The 23,303-nt window shown below is 40.6% G+C and overlaps 1 protein-coding gene across 1 annotated transcript in view; it reads right to left on the reverse strand.

Moving 5' to 3' along the window:
- The window catches only part of NAXD (NAD(P)HX dehydratase), a 48,751-nt gene that overhangs the window by 15,300 nt on the left and 10,148 nt on the right, over nucleotides 1-23,303 (reverse strand). Inside the window, exon 6 of the mRNA XM_075706038.1 lies at nucleotides 10,854-10,962. Coding sequence (XP_075562153.1) covers nucleotides 10,854-10,962 — 109 coding nt within the window. The remainder of the gene's footprint in view (nucleotides 1-10,853; nucleotides 10,963-23,303) is intronic.

Genomic DNA, 23,303 nt, shown 5'->3' on the forward strand with positions numbered 1-23,303 from the left:
TCTCCGAGGTATCAGTTTCTACTCTAACATACTGAGTGATTTTTGCTTTTTCTTTCTCTCCTTATAAAACAAATAATCAGGGGATACAAAGTCCTTTGTCTTATTTAGAAAGCTCATTTTTGATTAAAAAAAAAAAACACCAAAACACCCAAATAAAAAACTACCCTCATTATTTTCCTTTTTTCTTCCTTCCTTAGACACAGACAGAAACTGCTTGGAGACAGATGAGGAACCTCAGAGAGGAAATTCTGGGGAAGCAGTAACAGAGATAAGAGAACCCTCTGTAAGACCTGTTTAAAGGACACAACATTCATTGGAGAACCTCTGTTTCCTATCGATTGTGGACAGGACCCACCTCACCTGCTGCCATGTAAAGGTCAAATGGCTCACCACTGGAGAGCAATTCATCCCATGCAGCATAGACACTGCATTTAGGGTGGGATGAATCACCAACAGACATACCTGTGTCTCCTCAGCTGTCACAGAGGGAGCAGAGACACTTTACTGCTTTATTTTTAAACACCAAGAATTAGGTGAGATGAAGCCCACTTTTCCACACTCTATTACTGCAGATACTGCATAAAAACCTATTTGCTTAAGAGCAGCAACATACTCTATGCAGAGTATTTTGTTCCTGGAAGCAAAAATAATTTTTCAGCTGAATCTGTATCCCTATATTTGGCATGGACTTTCCTGGTTTAATACTTGTAGCATAGACAAGAACCTTCACTGTTAATTGCACAATTAATACAGCTCAGACTAACTTTACTTTCACACCAAAACCTATTTAACGGTTTCTGATAGGACTCAATGTATGAGCAGGAACCATCTGTTCAGTTTTATCCCATGTAACAATTATTTATATGGGCAAGGATTTAGAAGAGAACACTGCTAATTAAAAATACTAAGAAATGTTACTAAGACCAGACCTGAAATCCAAACACCAATCACACAAGTAAACAGCATCACATACAGGTATCAATGACAAAACCAAGACATTGCCCCTTCCCTTCAAATAACACTTTGACTATTAAGATTTTGGAGATTCTAGCTCCAAGATATCCCACTGGACTACCTTTCTGTGCACAGAATATATTATACCACAACAGCAGTGGTTCAGCTTGGTGCTGAACAAGGCAGGAGCACTTCCTTCACTCGATCCCTAAGCACTCAAGGACATCCAGAAATGAAGGACTGGACTCACAGGGCAACCTTGGCACTAGCCACAAGTAGAGAGGACAATGAGGAGGAGAGAGTGACCTGCTGATGTCATCCAACCTCATGACCTACAGCCACATTGGTTAGCTAAGATATCAGACTGAAATTTGGATCCTTCCTCTGTGATATTCACAGCCAGGCCCAAACTTCAATCACCTACCTTTCATGTAGAGAGTCCTAATAACAGGGATTTGGGCAGTCTCTTGCTAGAGATATTCTGCTTTGTATGAGTTAGCTAAGTACTTGGTGACTCTCCAAACAGTGATTCCACAGCCCACAACATTTGAATGAGAAAAGGGAAACAGGTTCCAGCCCGCTGTGATTAAAATCAGCAATAATGAACTGAATTACAAGACTGCAGAACTCATGCTAGAACAAATCTGTAACAAAAGCTTCCCCTCCCAATAATTGAAGACCAAAGTTTAAGTTTCTACCCTAATTAAGCCAAAGAGGAAATGACCTGGGATTCACACATCCCATGAAGGTGCTGTATGGGACAACCTCCCACACAGTTATCATTTGTTACTGGCACCAAATACTTGACATTTAGAAATGGCAAAATAATATTTCAGTGACTGCAATTTTTGGTGGAGGTGGTGGAGGGGAGGAGAGCCAGAGGGGATAAAATTAACCTGAATCTACTCCCACTCTACTCTTGAAATACACAATTTCCTGAAAAATCTTTGTTCTGTAACTGGGTATCCAGGACTTGTATGCAAGCAACCTACTCAATAAGAACTGAAAAAGAAGTTGTGTCACAGTAGAAACCAGTACTCTATCTGGGTAAAGGTAACTCTTTACTGTAATTGGGAAAATTTCCAAAGAGTGAAGTATTTATTTGTTTTAATGGATTCTTTTATTATAACAGAAGCTATTCCTTGAAATGCAATGCATTCGTTTTAGTAGAAATCTGTGTTCTCTGTCCCAGCATTCACATGGGAATTTTAAAATAGCTTCCCAAAACTAAATTCCAATCTTTTTTGGAAAGAAAAAAAACCCAACACACAAAACCCCTGACACACTGAAACCCGAACAACACACACAAAATCAGAATCATTCGGGCTGGAAAGGACTGCAGGAGGAAGAAGCCTGAAGGAACAAATGGACAGGCTACTGCTGACTGCTGAAAGAGGGCACAGTAATGCAAGAAAAGCATGATATGATGTATCCATTTGACAGCCTGCAGTTGTGCCATGAAACACAAAATTCACCTGCATTGCACTAACACGGACATCCAGGACTCCTGCACACTTCCACAATTATTATGGAAAAAGGGAATGGGCCAAGATGAGCCAGTGTAAGACACTGGCTGCAAAAAACATCTAGGAGGCGAATGAGGGGAACACGTGAGGGAGGAATGAATTGCTACGGAGCTTATAGGTGCAATCAAAGGATATCTGATCAGCCATGGAAGTCTTCACACAGCAGCCACCCTGAGGCACCAGGAGCAGACAGCAAGTGGTGCGCTCATAGCGAGCACCCACAGCCTCTTGCAAAACTCGGCAGTCAGCCTGGACTTCTCCACCCAAGTCCACAAGCCAGCAATAACACGCATATCCTATTTACTCGGCCTGCATACGACAGCATACAAGCTGGTTCTCCACAGCTCCTCGGAAAAGATAACTATGTACAGTTTTGCCCACACTTGACTTAGATATACTGTTCAGCTTTTTAATTAGATGTGGATTGGCAGCAGAATGCCTGCAATGACTTTTAATATATTATTAGTTGTATCGCTACTTGTGTTTTTCCTGATGAACTGGTTTAGCTACACAATAACTTTGGCATTTGGTGTTTGCAAAGGGAAGAATCAGGAAATTAGAGCCAGTGGTTTTAATAAAAGATTGAATTTTAATGAAATATACAGAAAACCACAACAGCAGCATATGTAATGCAACATCTATCCCACAACAGTAATTAATTTTCACTAAGGATGCATCACATTGTCATCTTGCTACTTTGCAAAGGAAAGATACTGCAGGCAAAGTTTCCTTTACTGACACCTGCAATGAACACTGCATTTCCTAGGTCCCTTCAAGAGTCACGTCTGGGCCTACTCGTGGCAAAATTCCCTACCCATGTGCTCAAAAAGAAGTTCAAGTTTCAGCATGCCACAATAATGGGCAGCATTGAGCACGATGACATCCAAACATTTCAGGAAGCAGCATAACCTTGCCTTCAGCCCACCAAAAGCGCGTTGTACTGCAACCTGCAAATGCCAAGTATGTAATTAAATCTTCTGCTAGATGTTCCAAAGTTAAAGTATCTTAGGAGAGCTGTTAAGCACGTGAGGTCCTTTAAACAAGAGTTTGCACCCATACAGCTTGTTAATAACCTGATTTCTAAGAGAGAATAATACCCTCGCTTGTCCAAACAGGTAACTGCCAGACCTCCTTGGCATCTGGGCAGTATGTGCCTTGCCAGTGAAACTCCATGCCTGTGTCCACACATCTAAAACTCCAGTGAGCTGAGGCCTGCAGAGCAAGTCAATGCTATCCTATACAGTACTTCTCCGGCAGGGTAATCAAAGGCCTGACCATAGCCCAGTAGAGGTTGAAAGGCCCATTCTCTAAAAGCTCAAATACTGCCTTCTGGAATGCTGGCTACATTAAGGTGACTGATAGCGCAGTTTAGCTCCACTGCTCCAGTCCATGCTACTGATTTGACAACGCTGGACTGACCAGGGCTCCTGGCTGACCAAGCTGGAGTCACCAGACTCAAGGCAGCAAGAGCGACTAGCTTCTGGTTTGGTAGAGACATGCAAATGTGCACAACCTGGCACTGGTTAGATCTCATACAACCTTAAATAATCAAAAAGGAGTGGCAGCCCCTTTTACAAAGAACCCTCTACTGAAAGCTAGGATCAGAAACTGCTGTTGAAATGCCACCTATAACGGCTTGTATTTTCCACATGGATGGTGCTCTCACCCAACAATCCTGAATCCATGGTTTTGTCTGCAACAGAGAGATAAAAAGGAAGAAATAGCCAGAGATTTCCCTGTAAATGCTGCAGCTGGAAGCACTTCTGCACACCCCCGTCCCCAAGGTGCCTGGGAGGAACAAACAAGTTCGACCCCAACACGCTGCAAACCAATTCCTACAAACAGGCACTGAAAACCCTAGGAAGTGTTTCTGCGTTACCTGCTTCAAGCCTGGATAAATGCAGAGTTAGCAGGGACTCAGCTACATAAAGGTCAGGATGTAGCTCTGTGGCAGAGATGCTTGGAAAATGGGCTTGGCAAGCAGAAGTTTGTAATCTTGCACAGCTAGAGGCAGGCAAATATCCCAAGCCCAGGCTATGTTCAAGGCTACGGTCAGGGTTGGCGGCGGGGAGAAGCTTCCCTGAATAGAATATATTTGATACAGGAGGTTTTGAAAAAAATTAAAAATGGAGTTCCACTGTTTGAGACTCTTCACATTAGAGCCATATTTTCAGTAACTGGTTTTGGTTTTTTTATTCACCCACTGGTAGAAACATGCAGTTAACTCTGAAACTTGCTTTCATTAGTTCCTGCAAACTGATCCAAGAACTCATCCTCCTTTCAAAACTCAGCAACGTCAATCAATATCTCACTTTGTGGACAGGATTTATATAAATCACCTTTAACTAGCCTAATTGCCTCAGTTTTACTTTATATATTCCTGCATGCATAACTATCACTATCTCATTAATCACTCCACTAAGCTCTCAAACCTCACAGAAGAAATGATTAACTACTGACCAGCACTCATACTACTTGAATGAAGAGTCACATAACAGAGACGAATATCCTTCCTTTGAAACAAATAGCTTATCTCATGGTTTATGCTCCATTCAATTTAACTGGGTCTTTTGTCTTTTAACTGTAGTACCACATGCTAGGCCCTGTTTTCCAAAACAGATTTTCATGTGCACAGGAAAATACTTCATTTACGCCAGGCAGAGGGTGATAAAGACTCTAAAGAGTACCCCACTACATCATCAAGCTCATTAAGTGCTTTGGGAAATGTTAAAAGCTGTTATTACAACTAACAAAGCTGAAGATGGCAGCTAACCAAAACTGTTCTATTCTACATTAAAAAAAAAAAAAAAAAAAAAAAAAAAGAGATGAGAATGATCCAGTTGTAGATTCCCTCTTTGAATTCAAAGTAGATCACTTGCCGTCAAACTTGGAGCAAAACTGCAGCCAACAGTTTCTTAATATCTGGCTCAATCATATGCTAAATTCTTAAAGAAGTGACATAATTGAAAGTAATGCCTGAACATGAGGAACACAAGAAAACAAAGCAAAAGCCTCTGAAATACTGTCCCAGTTATGCAAAAAAACAGCACTCCTTTTTAGCCATCCCCCCCAAATCAATGATCAACCAGACACCACTTGAGAAGCTACTTTTATACAATTCCATCCCTAAACACATTCAAATCCAGTTTAAGCAATAATCCTGTTTACTTCAATCCAGAGTAAAAGATCTTAAATCAGAATAAATAAAGGCACTAAATTTTCTCAGGCTGTCTCAATCCACTGAGTATTTGCACTCACAAAGTAAACTCTACAAGGTTTCTGATTTATGGTTCATTATGTTAATGTTAGATCTGGCTTAAGATATTCATGGTCAGCTGTTGGCATTTTGTCTTAAAATGAAACAAATAAACAAACTTAAAATGAACTCTGGAATTTATCACTGCCAATTTCTTTTTAGGGTTTCTAGCTGAATGATGCTCAGAAAGAGTTGAAAAGGTACTCAATTTCAGTGTTTTGCTTACAAATGCTTTTAAGTATCAAAATCAAGTTAAACAACAATATAAGCCTGGACACAGAAAGCAAATAAGCATCCCTCTTCACTGTGAATGACTTTCATCAAGATCCATTACATATATTAGAAAATAAATTCTGCTTGCAAGCTGTATAAACCTGTATTTAAGGTCCTGTTAGCATATTTTCAAACACAGTTTTTCTAATCAAGACATCTGCGAGGAAGCCACGGAATACCAATAGTTCTTCGCACAAGCAGCAATAGTTCTTAGCGTAACCAAAACGATCTCTCTGCATAGAGCTGGCGTTCCCAAGCCTTACCCACACCAGTACCACCATCACAGAGAAAGAACTGCACCCTATCCCAGCAACTGCCTCAACTTAGGTGAACATCCTGACTCTAATTGGGCTGTTTGAAAGCAATGAGGCTTGGCTAGTAAGCGAGCAGTTTTTCACCGGATATGACTTGTGGTATATGCATCAATCTTGGAAGTTGGGTGAGGGTTGACAGAAATACAGTTTACACACACATTCTCACAGTGGGTGCATCTACGTGCCCTCTGGTTTTTGCCTCTGCAGTTATCACAAGCACAAGATCTCATCCACCTCCTCCTTACTGAGGGCTGAGAACAGAAAGTAGTGTGTCCTCGCTGCTACTTCAGTTCCTTATCAACTGCTGAATCCCCACAGCAGGAATCTCCAGAGGACTTTCCAGAGGACGCAAACAGGGCAGGAAGCAAATGCACGTGACATATATTGAAGAATTAAGATTCTGGTAAATAGTTTTTCTGCTAACTTGAGTCAATGTGAGCAGTGATTCCAATGAGTGACACATTCTGTTGTTCATATTCATATATGGTGGTAGGTACCACAGACAATACTACTAACCTATCAACGCAGCATTAGCCTAGGATGTTTCTCAGGTGTCTTATACTTGGTACAAGTGGAACCCGGGGGGCTGCCCAGGTAGCAAGAGGAAAATGCATCCAAAAGCCCATAGGGGCAGATTTAGCTTTAACGGACTGCTATGACAACAAAAGGTGAGTGTATTCTGTAGCCCTTTTGAGCTTGCAAAAACTAGCACAGATAATGTACTGAAGCACCTGGTCCCGTTCTCACAATTTAAGGCTGTGAAATGTTGCCTAAACCCTGAAGGCATGAGGCTTGAAGGGGGGAAATTAATCCAGCTAACCAAAAACAAACACAGAAAAGCTGATACCTCAGTTGAGGTTAACTGAGAATCCTTCCAAAAGAGAAAACTTTGAATGGGCTCTCTCTGGGCACACTCGATAGAGGTGATCCATGACAATGGCCCAAACCCTTTGCTAGATCTTAACTACAGCCAAGACGTTTCCACACAACCTTAAGATGATGTCACTAGGGGTGGAAAATGAGATTCTGAAATTCTTATCCTAACAGCACAGATCTTTAAGGGCAAATGACTGGCTGAGGGTAGTGTTGCAGGCTGGGGGGGTTGTGGGGAGAGAAACAGCAACAGCAATGGGCAGAAACGGCAGCTAGGCAGGGCCTCAGGCAAAAAAAAGAACCACCCAGGCTGGTATTCAGGACATTTTCTTGGAGCTACAACGAAGACTGAGAATTGAGCAAGAGGAGTAAGTGTGCAGTTTGAGAATCCAGTCAATTTCACCATGTAATCTGAGTTACACAGAGCCATTCTTGCTATTAATCATTACCTCTCTTACAGGAGGGAAGCAAGCGTGCTCTGCTGAAAACACCAATCTTAACTTTGCTGCTGCAAGACAGAATATGGCAAGACTGGAGTGGCAGAATTCATGATTTTGTGCTACCGCTTCAGGGAGAGAGGCAAGGAACCCAGTGACGATTCCAACATCAAAGTCTTACTTCAGAGTCTAAACCACCAGCTGCATACCAACTGAGGTGAACTTGGGGAGGTAACAGTACTGTTGTCTCTGGCCAGAATCAATCATGGACACTGAAAGAAAAAAACAGATGGCCTGATGTTGCCTACAAGGAAGGTGGCTGTGGTGGACAAGTTCCACACCAGATGTGGTACAGCATTTCGGAAGTTTGAAGCAGAATGAGGAGCAGAGGTGCTTCAATCTGCACAGTCCGGAGCTGAGAAGTGGAGCAGAAATGTGGTTTTGTTCCTTTCTCTTGACGAGAAATAGCTTGGACTGCTTACTTGCTCTGGTGTTGGAGGGGCTAACTAGGCCAAGACTAGGATTGACACATCTGCATGGGATCCAGCTGCACAGCTATTAGGATGCTGCACAACAAATGCTTTCTTTAGGATATTTTTCTGAAGCTGCAGCTCCTGGTCCTGCAAATCCATGGCTAGAAAGCTCTGACAAAGCATCAGCCCTCACCCAGGCAACTGAGGAACAGCATGTGAGGGTTTTTGCACAGACTCACACAAGTGGCATATGAGAGAAGGATATAACTTGCAGAGTGGCTTCTTGTAACAGGACTTGTAAATGGAATTACAACCAAAACCAGACAATCACAGGAAGCCAGTATGCATGTATTCACTACACTCTCAAGATGGGGGGAGGGGGGAGGGCAGGGAATCAAAGGAAACTGAGCACAAGGTGCTGCTTTTCCATCAGACTGTTAAAAGGACCTGAAATGCCACAGTGCATACACTGCAGGCATTAAGCATGAGGGAGGCAGGTGATAGAGTAATGATGCTGAGGAAGTAAAGCATTCTCTGGTCTGGAGAGAGAAGATGCACCATCTGGGGCTATTCCACAATAAAACAGCATCCATGGGCCGTATACCAGAAATTGCAGGTTACTCCATTAGTATTTTAATTTCTCAATGCTCAGAAGAGAGAAGCAGCCCAAACAGTGTTTGGACAAGCACAATCATTGGCAATGTACTGGCACAATACTGACAAGAACTGACATAAGAACAGCATCAGAGAGGTGACAGACCACTATGCCTCAGCACTTTAATGGGGCAGGAGGAGGAAGAGGGGAAGCTCTCTCCCATGCTCACCGCCACTCTGATACAAAACCCTGACCAGAAAGCAGACACTAATCTACATCTCAGCCCTGTATTCACATGACAGCATGCTGACATTAGCTAAAGGGAAAACAGAAAATTATATACCAAGCCAGCCTCCTATGAAAGTTTAAAATAGCAACGCTATCATCACTTGCTTTTTTCCTCGAAGGTGAAGAGTGATACAAAGCTTAAAATTCACTGTTTCACTGAGACACAGCCTTTTCTCAGCACAGAGAAGCACCAGTCTTTCTCAAGCAGGCAACCAGGGTTCACTTGTGCCCAATTACATGCACTTATTAAAGCTTTTGGCCGAACAAAGAATTTAGAAGATTACAGTAGTTGGATTAAAAAAACAACACTGGGTAACTAATGAACAGTTACACAATTACAGTGAAGACAAAGAACTTGAGCTTTAATGTGACTTGAAATTAATACAGTCAGATCCACAGCTCTTATGAACATGGCCTGAGATTTTAGCCCTTGTCTTCATTGGCTGGATTTGTTTCTTTAACTTTAAGCTAGCTCACACAGGATGGCCAGGCTGAAAGGAAAGTATGCTTGTAATTCACTAAGAAAGCAAAATTATGTCTAGCAATGATGGAAAAAAAAAAAAAAGCAATCAAGGAACCTTCCAGATACTTCTGTAATACAGATAAGAACATTGGCAGGTATTTATAAAACCCAGATGGAATTCTGATATAAAAGCAGCTTAGCTGTTAGACATCTTAGATATTCTAAATGAATTCTTATTTTCTTTTGTTTAAAGTTGTTCTCCTTTAGAAAAAAAACTTAGTTTTTTTTAAAAAAAAAACAAGAAAAAAAGAAAAATCATGGCCCAAAATGTTTCTCTGTAAAAAGAATTCTGAAAAAATGTTTTCAAAAAAGAATAAAATCTGTTGAAAATTTTCATTCAGAATAGAATTTGATTTCTTGATCAGCTGTAATAAATTCTTTTTTTCTTTCTTTCTTTCTGAATCCATGCTCTTTATTAGTTTTGCACCTGTATATCATAAATCAAACATTTTTTTGGAAGCAGAAGAAGAAATAAAGAAGTGAAGAGCTCCAATAGCAACTTTCTCTAACAAAAGCCTAGCAAAACCACCCTCCATAGCTCTCAAAGCATTCTAAACTACTTGGATAGTGTGGTCTCCACTCTCTTGCCTCCCCTGTTTTGCAATTTCACTGTGTAACTGTCAACATTTCTGTAAATTATATTAATTCCACATTCAGTAATACTTCTCAGGAAAAAAAAATGCAAGTTGTACAAAATCAGATTGACATTAGACTGAAAGATATACTTTGAATGTGCAAAGATGTGTTGACAGTTATAGAAGACATCATCTGGACGACGGTGTAAGTACATATTATTTAGAGTACAGAACTATCTAAGCTCCTGTTTTCAGCTCTCCACTAAGGCTTGACAGAAAATAGGATTACCTCTTTATCCAGAGTAGAAATCTGCAACGTTTTATAATTAAGAGTATTATTTCTTATTGCAAGGGGACACAGTTCCTGTTCTTTGGTACCTCCCTGATACAAGTTGTCAAATATGTTTCCAAAAATTACGAACTCAAATTCGTATTTATGTTCTTACAGTACAGGTGCTTTGCACCTAAGAAAACACAGAGCCCTTTACCTAGAGATGCCAACATCTATTTCTTAATTAGCGACTTTCACAATCAAAACAAAAACAAATCAAAACAACCATATGGGTGCCTAAAATTCAGAGTGATGCCTACAGTTTAATAATGAAGACCATGACTAACAGCTGTAATTTTCAGTCAATAATATTTTATTAAATTTGTTAATTTAGTAACCCTATCAAAAACATTTGTGTAATCACGTAAAAGATGGCAAATTGGTTAATAAAATTCAACATAAAGACACAGAATAAAATATCAGTATATACATTACCTTAGCGTTCTCAAGTAGAACTTCATCTCTACCTAAGCCAGGTCCTATGACAACAGAGTGCAGTCGTGGTAACCACTTTTCCACCTCATGGACAGCATTGGGACTATCACTAAATGGAATTGGGAAAAAAAGACAAGTTCAAAAAGGCTTCATTTTAGTATTCGCAGAATCTGAGGTGAAGATGCAAGACAGAAAGAGGTATTTCCTATCTTGAGTGTCAGGCAATTTTATCCTCCAAACTAACAAAAAAATCTGTGACCCAGGAAATATAGACTGGTTGTCCAAATAGCTAAAATGAAACATTTCTCTCAATCCATTCCTTAGGGGATACCACATAAAAATGAGGAGGTAATTGCAAGTACCCACTATGGTTGTTACAAAATGAAAAAATAAAACCCAAGCAGGAAACCAACAGTTCTTAGAGTCTGTCACAATTCCCTATTTAATGCTTCCTTGCAGAGATTACACCTTGGAGAGAGATCCACCATCTCGCAGGGATATATCACGGCTTGCTGGAAATGTTGCAATTATTTATTACCCTGCATGGCAAAATGATAAATCTACTCATATGCTTTTTTTTGTCAGTTGCTTCATAAGCATTTGTTCCAACTGAATTATGGCCAAACTGTCCCTTTTCCCCAAAAGGCAACAGGAGCATCAAGCTACTCAGTAAGGGTATTACCTGCTTGTAATGCTTAAGATTTCTGTAGCATTCAGGTTTTGTCTACATTGGAAAAATGATGAGAAAATCCACTGCCAAATATAGCTGCCACAATACAGCATTCAGCCGCTGACCAGAACTGTTTGTTTTGTTCTGATCAGTTTTGTTGTGTAAATAGGTCAGAATATTTTGAAAGCACTGCCCAACAATGTCAGTTAATCCTTACTGTCAGTATGGAGGGAAAATTTAGCCTCCCTCCCTCCCCACCTCTGACATAAGTGACAACAATAAACGAACATTTTAACTGAAGCGTGGGGGAATAAAGCTCCCTATAGGCTAAGCAAGGAGGTACTACTTGATAGTATTACTCAGAACATTTTGAGCTTGCAATACTTCAACAAAGCTTTATTATTACGGATGAAAGCCCTTGCATGTTTTTCATAACCAACAGCTGTACTGATGGGACACACCACTTGGGAACAAGTGTTTAGCTCGCGTCTGGCAGAATCAGCAAATTCCACAACGATTTCTGCAAGTGCCAGGCAGAAGCCCAAAGCTTTTGCAGCTGCACCGAGCGAGGCGGCCCGCTCGAGGCCGCAGGGATGCAGTGCCTCGCGCCTGGCTGCGGCCCAGCGGCCCCTCCACCGACAATAGCGGCTTCAGAAATCCCCGGCTGCAGCAGCGCTGGCTCCCCAAAGGCGCCCTGTGCTGACACCACAAAACAGCTCTGTCAAAACAAGACTGCTGGGTGGAAGCGATGACCTGCTGCAAGGGCAAGGGAGACAGCGAACCACGTGAGGACATCCGTGTCCCTGAAGCAGTCCCCTGCTTAGTGAGCTGAAGTTGAATTTCCATTTGAACGATGCAGCTCCCTCCCTTCTCCTCTAACTTGCAAGGAAACAGTAGTAGCTTGAGAACTGCCAAACAACTCACTTTTTTTTATGTCCCTGTACAACCACCTATCAGTTTATGATGTGGATGCAGGCTGGAAATAAAAATTATTCAAGAAATATTTAAAGCACTACTAAAAAAAAAGCCAGTTCTTTTATATGCAGTAGGTTAAACATGTGAAAAACTGTCTGTGAACCGAAGTCTAATAAAACATCACCATTTCTGAATGCAGACCACTTTCTTATTTACATGCTGAAATGGATTGTATCTCTAGAAGAGCAATATATATCTCAAATATAGATGAGATATTTATTTGAGAAATATATATATCTATATATCGTATAGATATAAGAATATTGTTATATATATAAGGATGTTTGAACGGATTGGATTCAAAATACCTTTGGATAGTAAGAAGCCAAATACATAAAATAAATGTTCCATTAAACGTAAGCTAAGAACAGAGCCATAGATAGTACCATAACTGCTCTGCTCCTTTACAAATATCTCATGCAAATAATCTCAAGGTAGAAAGTTTGCCGATTTATTTATATTCAGGATTGAAATAAGATAATTTTGTCTCCAACCCAATTGATAATGTGCACTCTTCAAAACAAAGCCATCTCTTGGGAAATGAACAGTCCAACATTAAGCCACTGCTGCTCACTTTGCCTCTGGTAATAATAAAAACCTACTGTAGAGCTTTTCATCTTCAAAGCATTTTACAAACATTACGTTCACATAACTCCTTTGCAAGAAGCAACCCAAGGCACATGAAGGGCCAAGAGATTTAAAACGGTGATGATGACTATTACATTGCAACATCGGCTATAAAAACATGCTGAAAAATAACTGATGGATTTTGATTCTTCATAAAGAAAGCAGAACAAATACTGCATCAGAGAAGCATTATGCCAACTTCACTTTCAAGATGCCTAATGTTCACAACGGCTGTGGTTACGCAGCTAAGGAAACCTTGCAAATATCCTGTGTCTACAGCTTCTCTGAAGGTGAAAGGGCCGTTGTGTCATCTTACGGTTTATTCCCACACACAGACATCAAAGTAGTAGCATTTTAAAGCTGATAGGATACAAATGATCAACACGTAACTTTCTTCAGGAAGGGGTGTCACCTTGAATGCTCCTGACCATGGGATTTAGCACAAAGACACTCTTCTAGCGCTTAAGAGCTACAGTCTATACACAGCATTTGAATGTGCCCAGAAGAGTTCTCTGACACTGAGGTCAGCTGGCCTCTACACCGTCAGGCTTCAGCGCAGGTGATGCTCAAGCTGCCTATCAGGCACAGTCCCTGGACCATGGTAGGTCCTCAGCAGTGGAAGAAGTTGTTGGGAGAGGCTACTTGTCACGGGACAAAAACCTTGCCAAGGACTGTTTGGATAATTTGACAGTACAAATAATCATGTTCGGGAACCTGGGAACAAATATTCCTTGGCAGCGTTTACTTTATTACTACAGAAAAAGCCAACGTGATTCCTGTTTGCCTGTGGATCAAAACCAGAAAAAAACTGCAAAATGCTTTGGAAGTACCAGCACAGAAAGTGAATTAGGTCCTCAGCTGTTCACTGCATACTACGCTCACACAAATAACGTTGTTAACTTCCTTTGTCCCTTCAATTCCTCCACCTGATTCCTAACCTGATTTCAAACGTCTCCATTTAATTATCACCTCCACTGCCCAAGACATGCATACACAATTGAAACTAGCACTGTATTTTTTTTTTTTTAAAAAAAAGAATAGTATGAGGTATGAAGAAGACAACCCTTTGATCAGAGATGCAATCTTCAGGCTTTGACAGAAGGGGATCAAGTAAGCAGGAATCAGTATTGTCTTTAGAAATGCAGAGCTATATGATAAGTGACTTGGCTTTTTTCCAGAACAGGAATCACAAAAGCAACACGCCTACTCTAAAGCTAAGCCAAGATCAAGATTAATATAAAGACGAGTCAGAAAACCTCTTGCAAGACCACAAGAAAACAGCATTTGAGTTTCTGAAAAGAGGATAAAAACCTTTGAGAGATACTTTGATTACCTAAAAGTCAGGGATTTCCCAAAATAAAGCAAGCTTTTTTGGAAGGTGATGGGGCAAGAGATTGGGAAACAGTCTGGCTTTCCCGTAATTTGAAAATAGAAACTGCACCATGGCCATACACAACAGGAGTAATTTGGGAAGCTGAATCCAAGCAGTAACACCTGTAAACATGGAGAGCGTACTGCAATACCATTGTGCAGATGTGTGCAATTAAAGATCCTGGTGACAGACCACAGCTGCAGATTTGCAGGGAATAAACAGACCTTCAAACAGCTACTTCCAGCTAACCACTACGTGTTATGTGACATGTTATCAGATGCCATTCTGATAAAAATCTAGATTATGACAGCTCACTGTTGTTCAATCAAGCGACCAAACAACATCCCTCCAAACCCCAAAAGCTTCCTCAAAGTCTTAGCTTGTCTGGAAAGCAACGGATAAAGCTCTAACTGCATACAGAAAAGAACTATCACAGGATAAACACGTAAATAACAACTGCAAGACAACAGAATCATAAATAAGGAAAACCAAAGGAGTTTCTACAACTTGTCTCATTCCTGTGAAGTTTAGTAGGTAAGGAAGAGTCTAAAGCTAATGTCAACAATCATTCAATCAACTTTACACATCATCTATTAGTCAAAGCAGATTTAAATAAGCAAGCATACACAGTCTCACAGGAGAGCACACCATGAAAAAGGACCCCACAGATGTTTACCTGATGAACTTTCCTTGGCTATTAGCAAGAGGTAGAAGAGAGAGACAAAGCTTCGCTCAGGGGAGGCTAAGACTGTGATCTCATGGGAAGACAGACGCAATAGCTGTATCATTTGCCTTCCTTGAACCCCTGTGTAGACAGGGCCAAGGTATGGTGTTTGGCATCTTGCATGTTTATCTTTTTGCTCTTTTCTCTGCCTCCAGAAGGTAGTGAGAAAAGTACCTTCCATGGTGTCCTGGTTTCGGCTGGGATAAGAGTTAATTTTCTTCCTAGTAGCTGGCATAGTGCTGTGTTTTGGATTTAGGATGAGAAGAATGTTGATAACACACTGATGGTTTAGTTGTTGCTAAGTACTGCTTATGCCAGTCAAGGACTTTTCAGCTTCCCATGCTCTGCCAGGTGCACAAGAAACTGGGAGGGGGCACAGCCAGAACAGTTGATCCAAACTGACCAAAGGGCTATTCCATACCATACGACGTCATGCTCAGTGTATACACTGGGAGGGTTGGCCGGGGAGCAGCGATCGCTGCTTGGGAACTGTCTGGGTATCGGTCGGCAGGTGGTGAGCAATTGCATTGTGCATTGCTTGCTTTGTATATTTATTATTATTATAATTATTATATTGTTATTATTATCATTACTATTTTACTTTATTTCAATTATTAAACTGTTCTTATCTCAACCCAGGAGTGTTTCTCACTCTTACTCCTCTGATTCTCTCCCCCATCCCATCAGGGTAGGGGGAGTGAGCGAGCGGCTGCGTGGTGCTTAGCTGCTGGCTGGGGCTAAACCATGACACATGGCAAAATCTACAAAGATTCTTCAAACTAAACAGCACTAAGTCTCTGAAATGGTGAGGACAAATTTTCTTTGTGAATTATTGGTAGCTTTAGATAACTTCTGCCAAAACAAAATCAATACACCCTGAAAAAATTCCTCTTGTCTTGCCACCTAAATTATTTTTGCATACAAGAGCAGCCCTGGTTTGGTTACGGCACTTATAGCAGTAATCACTGGATTCAGTACTGCACAGTCTCATTGTTGCCTCTTATCTTAATGCACAGCCTCACAGCCTCTTATAATACCTTTTCGTTTTGAAAAGCTAATACAGAAAAATAAAGACGTTAAGTCAAGCTTTTTGCTCTTCAGGACTCTTCTGTATTTCACTATCACACAAGAAAAATTGACATAAAATACAGTTCTGTATATCTTCATCTTGGTGGAAGCGTGATGTAATAACCTTTCCAAAACCAATAAAGAGCCTGAAAAAAAGATGGTGGCTACTGCCCTAAGATCACCCACAGTTTCTAAACATCTTCCAGAGCAATTTGTAACCGATAACTTGACAGGTGCCATTTGCTTGAAAGTCTGTTCTAGGCTGATCACTGTCCAGAGCAGGAGGACACTTGACAGTTAGAACCTGAAACACAACTTCCCCTCTCCAGTCACCAAAACAAAGAAAATTTTGCTGTACACTGCATTTTATTCAAAGACTGGCTTTCACCAAACGATCAAAAGCCACTAAGGCAATAGCTTTAAATTATCAAATAAAGCTCTAAACACAGCAGCTTTCCTCATTCAGGATGAATGACAGTAACTGTCGTTGCTTTCTAGAGGAGGGAAAGGAACAATGGTGATAAGGTGCAGCCTTGTCAAATTCTACACTGAAACAAGAAAATGTGAAGTGAAGTCAGCATGGGTGTAACCAGGAGCTACGGAAATAGTAGATAAGCATGAATGACAGCATAGACAGGCAGCAGCAGGACCTCTTCACACGTGTTTTAGCAGAGCTGGAACCACCTTAGTAATCACAGATGTGGCTTGGACATCACAAAACACCAATCAGTGGGACCTCCTGCTAGAGAAGGACACGGGACCGGGACACAAGCAAGACTGCTGTCACCCGATCAACTGTACAGCTCTTCACTGGACAGCTTATTTTTCAAATTCTGCTCATTATATGTGCACGCTTGGTGTGACTGAGGCAACTCCAAATGCATTAAAAGGTACCGTTGCAAAAGTCTGTTACATAAACTCAAACAAAGCCACTTTAAGTGGGCAGTTTCACAAGCCAACCTAGAGTCTTATCTTCAAAGATGGGAAAAAGTCTCTGATCTGAGGATGAAAGAGTTTTGGTTTTGTTTGTCCAAGCACTGCAGGTAATTATATTAATGTGAATCAAATGTTAGACCTGCTGACACTTAGAACCTGTCACGTTATACAGCACATAAAAGAGCGAAAGACAGGACATAATGCGTAGCTCTAGAATTTAAGTAGCTATCTCAGAAAGCTAATTATTAACTATTGTGGTAAACCTGGGGTGAGGTCATTATTGGAAACCGGATAAAATAAGACAGGGAGAGAGATTATTCTGGAAAGGTTAGGTCAAAGGAATTGAAGGCAAAACCAAACAGCGCAAAAATGTTTGAGCATAAAATTAAACTAATTCTGTATTACAAGAGTAGCTGTATTCATCAATGCTTAAATCATCTTTCTTGTAAATTAATTCCAAATTTCCAGAAGCCCAGAGGCTTGAGGCAGCATTTTTCAGCCACATGAACAGAACTGGAAACAACTTACTCTGGAAAAGCTCATTGATCCCATTATCAGCTCATGGGTCTCCCACCAAGTATCTCAATCAGGTAGTGCAACTCTCAGTGACAACACAGTGGCATGAAGTTGGATGGATGCAGTTAGAGACCAAAAAGGGATATATTTCATAAACTAAGATTAGTATATTAAAATGCCCCCCCAAAATTTTACAAGACAAATGGTCATTTTCACCCACCAGGCTGCTGAAAGATCCTTATATAGTGTTTAATCTGCAAGTGCTGCGTAGACAATAGCTATTTTCCTTCTACAATCTGATTAAATGACAGGGAAGAAAATGAAAGAAAAAGAAAAACAAAGACCATAATGAGAGAGGGATTGAATACTATTCAAGTCAAGTGTTCCTTTTCAGCCATTGAGTAAGTTAATTTAGACACCAGAATTGAACCTGGTAGGCTTCATCTTAATATTAACAACACAGCAGCAAGAACAGCAACCCATCAGCCAGGAGAAGCACTGGTATCACAGGCTGACAGCAAGAGACTGCTCTAAATATGCAGATACCACAGCCTTTACTTGCTCCATATTCTACCTTCAAGATAGCGAGAGTGTGAATGACCTATTGAGATATGCATTTAGAAAAAAAATGCTATATTTACTGCATCGTATTTTTCATATCATAATAATGATGTCAAAACCCAAAATGTATTCCACAGCTGCTACTTGGACACCGAAGACTCTCATTTAGGTCTCAGATCTTCCGTTCCACTAGGCATTGGGCAGGAGTGTTGTCAACACGCTACAGGCATCAGAGCCAACAGCCACCTCTTCAATAATGAACTCAAGCACATTATACAAATTGGGTCACTTTTCTTACGCAGAGCCTCTCACATCTTGTGAGAAAGAACCCCAAAGGGGAAAAAGCTATTGCTTGACTTTATTTTCTGAGGTTTCTCACACAGACCTGACAACAGCACTCAAGGTCAACCCTATCCGGCCTTGTAAAGGTACCGCAGGTATCAGCAAAATAATTTTATAACCTTTGTTTAGATATATCCAAATCTTCACAGCAGTTGTAGTATGTTTTGATCTCAATCACATTACCAATGTGTGTTACGACAATCCCCCCAAAAAGTGTAATGATAACCAAATGTCTTGACTTTGTATTTTCAGAGTTCATGGAAGTGGTCCTGACCTATCAATACTTCCTGTTAACTGACTTGATACGTAGAATCTGTCAAATAGTTTTCCAAATGGACTGCAGTCAACCAAACCTGTGACTTCAAAAGTGACGGAATGAATTTGAGATGACAATGTAACTTCCCTCAGAATGAAACAGACTTAAAACATCCCTAGAAAAAATAATGCACCTTTTTTTTTTTTTTTAATGTTAAAACCAATAAAGTGAAAAGCTTTTATCACACTGGTATCCCCCTCTGGTTTACATTCAACTCTTAAGGCACAGATGATAGTTGAAGGCTAGAGTACTTTAAATCAGCTGTGGACACATGAGAAGACAGAACAAGTCTCACTCTAAATATCTGTTTTGCCAATTGTCAGCTGGAAAAAGAAGAATGAGACCCTAAAAGCTTCAAATAATAACAACAACAACAACAACAACACTACTACTACTACTACTACTACTACTACTACTAATAATAATAATAATAATAATAATCAGCAGCAGCAGCAAATCCAGGCATGCCTTCCTTCACTCAAATTCAAGCAAGATTAAATACCAAAGAAATCTAATCCTGGGGTCAAATCACAGCAGTATGGCAAGTGTTCAGAAGGATGAATTTGGCCAGGACCTAACTGGAATAAAACGCTCCTACACATGTATTCATCTCTTTCTGATGTATCAGAAAGCAGCAAGAACAGCTGGCACTCCCCACAGTGATGCTAAAAATCTGGCTACTTCTCACATTTTGAGGAGGTGGCAAAACCTCTGTTAGTATCACCTGGGATAAGGACCTCTGCAACAACGGGGAGGAAAGGGACTATAGCATGGGGTGAATACACTTCCCATCTTTTATTCACTCTGCAGCATACAGGAAAGAAGCAGCAGCTTTTTGCTGAGAAAGCTGGACACAGGAGGCAGGTCCGTAAACAAGTTTTGTCCATGGCACTGCACGATAGGATTAGAAACAGTTTAAGTAAACTTCTCTGAGTCAGCACATACAAACTGACCTTTATCTCTCGCTAAGTACTTAGGAAAAAAACCACAAAAACTTTCTCATGTGATTCCTAGCTAGTCTGCTGTCTAAATGAGGTTTGGCAGAAAGATCACAAAGTTTATGCCTGCATCTTCTCTGCAGGTATAATAGGGATCCAATAGCCAAGTCACTTGGGAGGCATCTTTTTGGTAATCGGAGCAATCTGTGCTTTCTCCTTGACTTTCCCTGGAGACAAGAATTCTTGCACTTCTTCCAGCAGCTGATTCAAAAGAGAGGTTAGTCCCACGTTACACAGAAGATGTGTTTAACAGCTATCCTTAGCTAACACAACTGAAAGGTATGAGCTTCCTCCCACAAAGGACCAATGTTTTTGAATCTCCTCTCCACATACAGAATTAGAAAGGGCCAAAAATCTTAAGATTGTTCCTGGGCTTTCTTTAAGAGACTTGGCACTGGTTAAAAGTACTCAACTTATCAGGAGTTTGCTATCCATGATTCACTTTCATGATTTTTTCAAATCATCAAAACATAGACAAAATCCAATAAAACTAGGCAAAATATGTCCTGGCAACCCTGATCTAAGCTAAGCTTCTTCATTAATGGTAACTGGCCTCAACACACAGGCCAACCTCATGAGAGTTTTCTCCCCAGTTATTTTTATTTCAAACTGAAAAGAATAATCTTTTTCAAAATCCAAACCAAAACTTGAACTCTGCAATTAACTATAAGACTTTCAGTAATTCTGGCAATCTTTCCTAGTCCATATAGACCCATAGATACAACCAGCTGGAAGGTATTAGTTCTAAATCCATACCTAGTTCAAGGGTGACATTTTCAGAGATAATGGAAAAATCATGCAACTTCTTCAGGACCACAAGAAATTAATGACCTGACATCTCATTCTACTTCTCCGACAAAACTCTGAAGATCAAGGAGTGTATCAACTGTTGACTTTACAAATCGTCTGACAACCAGGTTACAAGTGGACTACCCAGCAGTCTCTCAATCTTTCCTGGCCTACAGAGAAAAAAAACCTGTAAGACTATGAAAAAGTCCTTGCAAGAAGAGAATCTAACACAATAGATTCATTCTCTCTTCTTTTAAAATATAACCAGCTGGGTTCATACAGCTCATTTAATTGTGTGATCACTCACTTATCAAGACAGGATAAGCTAACCCAGCACAGGTATCCAAGAAGTCTATTCAACTTGACTTGAGCCAGGGAATTAACATGGGCAATACACAAAAAAAAAAGCCCATGAAAACTGTTCCCTAGAAAGTTCCCAACACTAATGCAAGAAAGTATGTACACATCTACAGCAGAAATCCACACAAAAAACACCTGCAATAAAACTTAATAAAATGCAAAAGCTAAGTTTTATCTTGACTGTATCTGTGTAGAGTTTAGAGTAGAGGCATGTTAGCTGAGAATACAGAAAAATGTAGCACAAACCAGGGGCAGTGGTGACAAGAGCAAGGCAGCTGTGACCAAGACTCGGTATACACCACTATTCAGAAGACCCTGACTTCTGCAATACACACTTTTCACTTCTCCACAGGAAAGCAAAAAGTCAGTCAGCAAAAATACTGAACTGGTTAGCTAGTTAGTTTTTAATTAATACTTTAATACCAAGTCATTGTGGAAGGGGCCATAATGCATTTGACAGAAACCCTGAATAAAACCAAAAAGCTACTATTGATAATATTGACTATTCATGGCCACTAGACCCCCAGCTATTGTTATTCAGCTCAGGTGGTGAGGATCACAGAGCCAGGTGTTGACGCTTCATCTTTCCAGATCTCAGGCTGCCATGTGCAGTCCCAGCTCTCTTACCTTCACTCACAGGAACAGGGAATGAAGTCACAAGACAAAAACCACAGAGAAAGTTGCGTTATGGGTGTCCCCAGCATGCGATGTTACACCCAAAGGAATCCCAGGATGGTCTGCGGCTGGGGCCACATGGAATTGCCCTGGCAATGCTGCAAGATGGATGCCCGTTTTCATAACCCTCCTGCAATCCTACTCAATCTTTCTCACATAACATTCCTCGCGTCCTTGAAGTGACAGACATTTGCCAAGGACCTGAAACGCAACAGTGCAACTTCTAGCTCTTGCATACCTTCGCTAGTCATGCCATCAAAGATCCACGACAGCAGCTCTAACGAGCCAAAAGAGCCCTCGCATTCAGGGGGCAGCAGCAAAAAGAGAGCATGTTCTTCCCTTGAGGTGATCCCCTGTGAGGTGAAGGCAGTAGGGAAAGGTAGCAGCAGCCAAGTCACAGGGGAGATGATAAAATGTCAGACTCCTGGCAGTACAAAATGGCAGCTGAACCCTGGCGAAATGCCAAGCTGTTCAAACAGTGAATTGAGGAGTACACGGGGCCATAATTATGATTAGCATAATAAGAGAGTGGTGCAACAGCTACCTAGTTACTCTGAAGGGTCATGGAGAAATCATAACAAAGCAAAGTTTTAAGAGAGACACAAAAGAAAACAATGACGTAGCTGCTCGGTGGGTTTTACCCGGAGGTTCTTCCATGCGTGAAGCACAGCCTGGGAGAAAGTACAAAGACTGTTTAAGAGATCAGGCTCTGAATCAAGAGCGGCCGGCCGTGCCTGCAGAACTCCAACAGCTCCACAACATATAAAAGATCATATGAAAAGTGTGACACTGAAGACAAAGGACCTTACGAGAAAAATAGGCTGTTTGTGTAAATTTGAATAAAACTTGGGCTCAATAGAGTCAGTCAAGATTTTTTCCTTTCTAACCAGAAAAGACTGTTTTCTCTTTTCCTCAAATGAAGCAGAAGAGATAAAAATATGAGAAAATTTAACAAACAAAATCTGAACATTCTGGTATTTGCATTTTTTCATTTTGAATGTCATATAAACAATATTTACAGATCCATTGCTTCACGCAATTAGCCAGCTGTCTGGGTGAAATTAATCAGAGTTGTAATAAAAGTATTAAACATTGAGTTTCAGACTTAAAGCTATATGGATATGAAAATTTCTAGATTCACTATACTTTGCACATCTGGAGGAATTTACAGACAGAGCTGAATTTTAAAATCAAAAGTTCTCTTTGTGACTAGAAAGATCAGAGTTTTCATTGAGATCTGAATTCCACAGAAGACACTGAGAATCTGTGTATTAAAAAAACCCAACCTTATTTAGTAGGCACAGTCTGGTCCTCCATGAACAGTAATTTTACTGTTTATACATTGTCACCTCCCTTTTTCTCTATGCTGCTTCTGTTTCTCCTATCAACCTTTTCCATTACCACAGACATCAAGAACCCTGTGTATACAAAAAATGCTTCTCCCAAGGCAAGGTCAACTCCTTCCCATACAAGACAACCAGATGCTGTATCCTGAGTGTCATGCATCAAGACAACCTAAGT

Source organism: Pelecanus crispus, chromosome 1 (genome assembly GCF_030463565.1).
Source record: "Pelecanus crispus isolate bPelCri1 chromosome 1, bPelCri1.pri, whole genome shotgun sequence".
NCBI classification, from domain to species: Eukaryota; Metazoa; Chordata; class Aves; order Pelecaniformes; family Pelecanidae; genus Pelecanus; species Pelecanus crispus.